General features: G+C 37.2%; 1 protein-coding gene across 2 annotated transcripts in view; it reads left to right on the top strand.

Moving 5' to 3' along the window:
• Positions 1–6,696, top strand: part of EXTL2 (exostosin like glycosyltransferase 2) — a 21,302-nt gene extending 14,606 nt beyond the window's left edge. The window contains exons 3-6 of one of the 2 annotated variants that reach the window (XM_015595591.2): positions 1,314–1,590; positions 1,687–1,741; positions 2,385–2,455; positions 4,728–6,696. In XM_015595591.2, the coding sequence (XP_015451077.1) occupies positions 1,314–1,590; positions 1,687–1,741; positions 2,385–2,455; positions 4,728–5,216 (892 nt within the window). In that variant the 3' untranslated portion in view covers positions 5,217–6,696. Of the gene's footprint in view, positions 1–1,313; positions 1,742–2,384; positions 2,456–4,727 lie in introns of both variants that reach the window. The other variant, XM_006919567.3, reaches the window with a different exon arrangement.
• The last annotated feature ends 763 nt before the right edge of the window (positions 6,697–7,459 follow it).

Here is a 7,459-nt window from a genome sequence, read left to right as displayed (position 1 = left end):
AGAAGCCAGAAAATCAGAGTTCTAGGTCTTTGTAAAACTCTGAGATTTAACCTTTCCTTACAGATATTACTGAGAGTCTTGATTTGACAAAATATTTTAACCAGTAAATATCCAGGCCACATTCATCAGTTATTCATCTACTATTCTGTAGCCATCTCCAGTAGTTCCCTTAGGTATAGTGAAGAATAGGAGAGCACACAGCTGACTACAATACCTTGTGAACTTTGTGTACTGGGAGAGAGGGTGCCTTTATTCAGTGCAACCTGGATTTGAATCCAGGCAGTATACTCCTGAGCCCATAATAATGAACCGCCTGGGCTCTGGCAGCAGATTTTCATGGGTGTAAATCCTAACTCCATTACTTAAAGTGCTTAGTAATCTTGAGAGAGTTATTTAACCTCTGTAAGCATCCAAAATATCAAATAGGAATAATAATAGTGAAAGATAAACTAGATCCTGTCACTCCCCTGATCAAAACCGTCCAATAGCTTCCTATCTTAGAATCAACTCCATGCTCCTTATTCGGGCTGACCAGATCCCCCAAAATCTGGCTTGTGTTTGTTTGATTTATCTGTCTCTGCTATCTCCTCTGCTACTAACACAGAGACCTTGTCTATCTTATTCATTGCCGTATTCTTAGAACCTAGATAGTACCTGGCACAATAAGTGTTTAGTAACTACTTGCTTAATTTATTGAATGAGTAAGTACATACTATGACTTATAAGCACATAGTACAAGGCCTAAGAAATAATAAACTCACTGTCATTGTTTGCCGCCGCTGCTACCATTATTATCTGCTTTGTATATTGGAGTTCTGCATATGATTTCATTTGGAAAAAAAAGTTTGCTATCAAAAAGTTAGTATGCAGTTAGTATACTACAGTATGCAGACATCAAAACATCAAGTTGTACACCTTCAATATGTATTATTTTTATATATCAAAGATATTTCAGTAAGGCTGTTTAAAAACGAATATGCTACTAAGGAAAATACAAACCCGTTTGAAAACAATCTCAGTTCCAGATTTTTTGTAGTAAAATGAGGGTAGATCTTAAAATACACTGCTTAATTCTTACTGTTCGGTGTGTAGAAGATACTTTTTCTGCAAATGCAAAACAAGCAGGCCCAGAAGGGAAGGTTTATTCACTGGTCTTATTATCTTAGGCCAAATAACCTTATCAAAGAGGCGGGGATAACCATAATTGGATTGACTAAAATAAGGTTAACCTCACTCAATAAAAAAGCAAAAATAAAAGATGATGATTAATAAGAATGCTAAAATTCTATATTTTATTTCCGTTTCTACTCCAGGTGTTGTCACATCTGCAAACTTCCGGGCAGAGTGATGGGGATTCGAGCGCTTCGCTTCTCTTTGGTGGTCGTCCTTGTGTTACTACTGGTAGCTGGGGCTTTGACCACTTTACTTCCTAACGTTAAAGAAGACAAGATGCTCACGTTGCGTAGGGAAATAAAACCCCAGGGCAAGTCCACCCTGGATTCCTTTACTCTCATAATGCAGACATACAACAGAACAGATCTATTATTGAGACTTTTAAATCATTATCAGGCAGTACCACATCTGCACAAGGTGATTGTGGTGTGGAACAATGTTGGGGAGAAGGGACCAGAGGAGTTGTGGAGTTCTGTAGGGCCTCACCCTGTTCCTGTGATCTTCAAACTACAGACAACAAACAGGATGAGGAATCGGCTCCAGGTCTTCCCTGAGCTGGAGACTAAGGGTGAGTTGCAGCTCGGTTCTTAGTCTGGCAGGGCTGCGGCTAACCAGGGCTGGGGGTGGGTACAAGAATTTCTGGCCTCCTACTTGTCCTAATTGTCTGGAGACAATAAGGGAAATTTAATCCTAAGAAAGCACTTTAAAAACTTAAGGGGCAATTTCCAAGATGTCAGGAAATAGTTTCCAGGGCAGGAAAGCATATACATCTTACTACAATGACAAAGAACTTAATATTGTGAAAAAGATACGCTATAATTACATATTATTGCATCACAGAAGGTAGTGAAATGCCATTTAACTTATGCTTAATGTATTTCTTGCCACCTCTTTTTTTGTCTCATTCGTAGCAGTTTCACGAGGTTGTAATTTGTTTTAAAGAACCGAGGTTTTATTTATTTATAGGTTCATTAGTTTCTAGGATAATGGATGATAACTACATGATAATTTCCCCCTCAGGCAGTTATAAAATCAATTACAATTCAAATAAAAACTTTGTGCTAGACAAATCTCTCAAAGAATCCATCTCTTATTTACTTATTTTCTTAGACTATACCTCATTTGAATGATCTATATGGACACCATTGTATCTTACTAGTTTTGTTTTCATTTCCAAACTGTTCGATTTAAATTTTTTTCCTTCCTTTCAGCGGTGTTAATGGTAGACGATGACATGCTGATTAGTGCCCAAGACCTTCTTTTTGCTTTCTCAGTTTGGCAGGTAAGGTTGCTATACCCTTTATGAAATCATCAGTATGAAGTCCTATCTAGTGTTTAACCAGGGCAGCATGGTTCAAGGTGACAGTCACCCAAAATAATGTAGGCAATATTTATCTAAAAGGTAGATCATTTATTATGCTATAATTCAAGATTTCCTGTGACAGTTAAGCCAACCTGAAAGTTATGCTATCTTTTATCCATATTTGCTTTGTATTTGGTATATTGGGAAGAGCCAAAACTACCTTCCAAAGAACAGGGAGGAAATGCAGAGATATTTTCCCCAAGAGAGAAGTGTATTTTTGTATTAATATTGTATATAACTTCCATTAAAAGCATTTATTACCTCCACAAAATTTAATCCTGATTCTGAGGCCATTGTCTGGAAATTAATAGTAATAGTAATTCTACATGCACCATTTAATGGCAGGGTTTTGGGGAGTCCCCCCCTCCTAAATCCTAGCTGGGATCAGTAGGCACAGAATGCTCACTAGTCTATAAAACAGCTCTTTCCTATTGAATATGTGCTAGTAGTAGCTGGCTTTTACAAGTTGCACTATAATTACCTGAAACCAGAACTGCATACAAATGTACTCTGAAACACTGTCCAATATTTAAACATTGTGCTACCCAATAAATGATCTAATTGCACTTAATTAGCTACTTAGTATAGAACAACATTAGACATTAATGATAAGTGGTCACAGGACTCTGCAGATATCACCATTCTCTAAACTTCAGTTTCTAACTTCATGCCCGGTGAACTGATCGACAGATTTTTTTCCATATCAGCAGTTTTTTCAATCCTGTAAATAAAAGGTTTTTAGGCAAAAAGTTCTAATGTAATACTCCAGCAGTGAAATTTATTTCAGATAAAAAAATAAATTTTCCTAAAATGTCATGGGTCGGGGGAAATACAAAGACTGGTTAATGAGAACAATGCAATAAACCATAATTAAAGTTGGATAAATATGATTTTAGATTTTATACATAAAAATATCAAGAACAATTGCAATCTATTGCCCAAGATAATCTGACTCCTGAAGTCAGATTGGTGTGATGTACAGCCCTGCATACGGTGATGACTTGGGGTGTAGGGCAAGCAAGATTAGACAGCTGTCTGTGCCTTCCCACTCACTCAGCACCTCCACTTTTAATGCTTTCCCTTTTCCTCCTCTAGTCATCTCTGAAATTTCTTTCACCCTCCTAAATTATGCAAACGGTACATTTTCTCTGAAGCCTCCCAGCCTGTATCCCCCACGCCCCTCTTCACCTTCCCCATTGCCTCCCAGAGCGCAGTTGTCATTCTGTCCTCAGTGCTCCCATGAGATTTACCCAACTGCACTTAAACTTTTTCACAGCCTTCTTCACAAATTAGACCATATCCTCTCTAGACTGTGAATTCTTTGAAATGGGATCTAACCTCGCCTGGTCGGTCGGTCGGTCGGTCGGTCTGTCTGTCTCTCTCTCTCTCTCTCTCTCTCTCTCTCTCTCTCTCTCTCTCTCTCTCTCTCTCTGTGTGTGTGTGTGTGTGTGTGTGTATCCCTAGTTTAGTGACTGTTCAGGAAATGAGTGAACCTCAAGTTATTCATGAGATTAAACTAAACCATTTAACCCTATAAATTCTTACCTATTTCACATGTTTCATTGGTTTTCTTTTGTTTGCTGATTTTTTTAGTCACATTCACCATAATATTATTTTATTTCTATCCTTTCTCTAAAAATCCTGACACATCTTACTATATTTATATATATAATCAAATATTTTAAGAACAAAATACCCAAAAAGAAAAGGGATAAAAAATATAACACTGTTTAAAAGCAACAATGGCTTTTAAGAATATTGAACATCATGGAAAAACAATAAAATTATAGATGTAGACCCTTAATTTTATATACTCCTGAGAGATTAAAAGTTTTTTCAAAATCACATTATATCTTCTATACTAAATAGCATTCATGCAGTCAACTTTCTTGCAGCAAACTTTGAAGAAACCAGACTCTTTGGTGACTACAATTTATTAATATCAGATAATGTTTGAATTAGGAGAACATTTATAAGGTTAGAAATCTTGTTAGAGATTTGGGTTATAACGGAATTTGACCTGTAAACTTATCAGGACGTAGATTTATGAAGTTGCTTGAAGTTAGATGAAACCAGGAATAAAATAAAGTTTGTAATCTATTTAATTTTCTCTGTAATAAATCATTGCTTTTTTCACCATGTCTGCTCTAAAGAAATGCCACACTTAATTGTTCTTTTTCCATCTGTTCAGCAATTTCCTGATCAAATTGTAGGATTTGTTCCTAGAAAGCATGTCTCGACTTCATCAGGTGTCTACAGTTATGGAGGTTTTGAACTGCAGACACCAGGGTTTGGAAATGGTGACCAGTATTCTGTGGTGCTGATTGGAGCCTCATTCTTCAACAGCAAATACCTTGAACTCTTTCAGAGGCAACCTGCAGCCGTGCACGCTTTGATAGATGAAACACAAAACTGTGATGATATTGCCATGAACTTCATCATTGCCAAGCACACCGGGAAGCCTTCAGGGATATTTGTGAAACCTATAAACATGGCCAATTTAGAAAAAGAAACCAACGGTGGCCATTCTGGAATGTGGCATCGAGCTGAGCACTTTCTGCAGAGGTCTTATTGTCTCAATAAGCTTGTTAGTATCTATGATGGCATGCCCTTGAAGTACTCCAACATAATGATTTCTCAGTTTGGTTTTCCATATGCCAACCACAAAAGTAAAATGTGAAAGTCAAACAAACTAACTAAAACCTCAAAACTGCTTAGTATTTGAGTAGCTTCTCCATGCTATGGTTGTTTGGTTGGTTTTGTTTTAAGTAACATCATGAACTTTTATCCAATCCAGAAGTCTGTCTCTACAAAGGAAAAAACATATGGGACTTAAAATTCACATAAACTTCAAAAACCAAGAAGCTGGCATTATCCAGGTAGTTCTTGTGAAGAGTCTTCATCCATGAATAGAACTCCTCAGTCAGTGACTTTATTGTTTACATTCTAAGACTGTTCTGCAATTTCTTTGACTTCTGGCATCTGCCTTAAGGACCCATGGCAAGCTGTTTCCAGAGAAGCATTTCTCAGCTTTCATCAAGGGATGATCACTTTCATTTGAAGCTTCTTTAGCAAAAGACTGGTGCAGGGAAAAGCCATGTGAGAAGAGACTAGTCTTACTCCCACATAAAAACAAGCAGAAAATTCATGACTATCAGTGCTTCCCTTGTGGTCCCCCCTACCAGCCCTTTCCAGGACTGAGTCAGCCCAGCATGGTTTGATGCAACCATCCGTGCTTCTATTTTTGTTGATAAGACTGCTGTGACTGGGAGGGTTAATTTTAGTAGCTGAAGGATGTCTAGCTGTTTGCTTGATTTTTGTGAACATTTACAGCATGGATCACACAAAAAGTGCAGCTGATGTTTCTAAATGCAGCTTATATGCAGCAAGGAAGAAATGTTTTACTAGATTCAGGTAGTCCATTTTGTCACTGGATCTGACCTTGAGATTGTACATTAATTCTTATATTTGGCATAAAGTGTGTATTGTTTAAGAAACATGTAAAATAACTCTTCTGAAAGAATGATTCGCAGGAACTGGCAAAAGTTAAAACCCCTAGTTTAGTATCAAAAGATCTACATACATTGTTTGAGCATAGGCTGTCTCATGGATACCAAAGGGTTGTGTGTGTTATATACAAAGTCAGTCTCTTTCAGAAAAGATCTAAGGCACCATTCATCTTGATGAAATTTCTATTACATAGATACAGGAAAAAATAAGAGACTGAGTAATAGGAGAGGGATTCTATAGGGAGTCTGCATAATTGTTATATTGCCTACTCTCTGTTATGTGAATTAGTATCCGTGTCCCACATGGTGTTTGTGTTTGATCTTTGTTCACTGCTGGTAGCTGGCAATACTTAGTCTTCTGTCTTCCACCTTCCACCATTTAGCCTCAGAATCACACAGCTCTGAAAATATAATAATCCTGGTTTATGTTCCAACAATGGGGTCTTTGTAGTTAGTTCAGTATATGTTGTTTCTTTACGTTGGCATGTGTAGGTGTCTTAATGTAGTCAGATAAAACCAGTAGAATGCAGAACCTCGCTAAAAATTATAATGTTAATTATCTGCTTTGTCCACCCTTGGTAGTGATTTTTTGCCTCTTTGGATTCCATTGGCAGATAAATAAACTTTTATCATTCAGATGTTTCGTGTTAATTAAGCGGATTCATGTTTTTGTGGTTGCTAATTTTACAAATTTCGTAATATTTTAGTCTATTGCTCAGGGTAAGGCAGAGGCATTAGCTACATTCCCTGTGGGAAAATATTCCAGTGAAAAAGTAGTCTTAGATTTTATTTCCCATTTTGTGTTCTTAAACTTGTCTTAAGCACCACATAAGTTAATTATATCATGTTTTTCAGACATTATAGAGCAAATATGAAAACAAAGTTAAATACAGTCTACATTACAAAGACTCTTGCATTGTGGCTAGAATTCTACTAAATCTTTTTCCCCATACACCTTTTGCAATTGCTCCGAATGATCCGGAGAAGAGATGATGCTCAGGCTCAAAACCATGGTAGGGACACAATGTAGCATAGGGGTTAAGTGTGCCAGGAGAGTACTTGGGCTCAAACCCTTCCTAGATCTCATATTTATTTAACTTCTCTCTTGGAGCCTCAGTTTCCTCATCTGCCAAAATGAGAATAATATCTGCCTACAGGGTTTTAAGGAATAAAGGAGATAGCTTGTATAAATATAGTACAATGCCTTGCCCATTTTAAATGGTCGATAAATAAAAGCTGTCGGGGTGTGTCATTGATCATAAGTGCAGTTTATTGTACAACTCATCACCCAGGTATTAGAAAGGGCCCTGTCCTCGCCAGGTGAGAGATTTGGAGCAATGTTTCTACATAACAGTGGGCAGAGAACCATAGTGCTTTTCATTTTCTTTATTTCAAATGCCCTTTTCTTAAAACA

The sequence above is a fragment of the Pteropus alecto genome, unplaced genomic scaffold (genome assembly GCF_000325575.1).
Source record: "Pteropus alecto unplaced genomic scaffold, ASM32557v1 scaffold106, whole genome shotgun sequence".
Classification (NCBI taxonomy): domain Eukaryota; kingdom Metazoa; phylum Chordata; class Mammalia; order Chiroptera; family Pteropodidae; genus Pteropus; species Pteropus alecto.
Note: the sequence above shows the minus strand (reverse complement) of the source record. Positions and strands in the feature narration are given on the sequence as shown.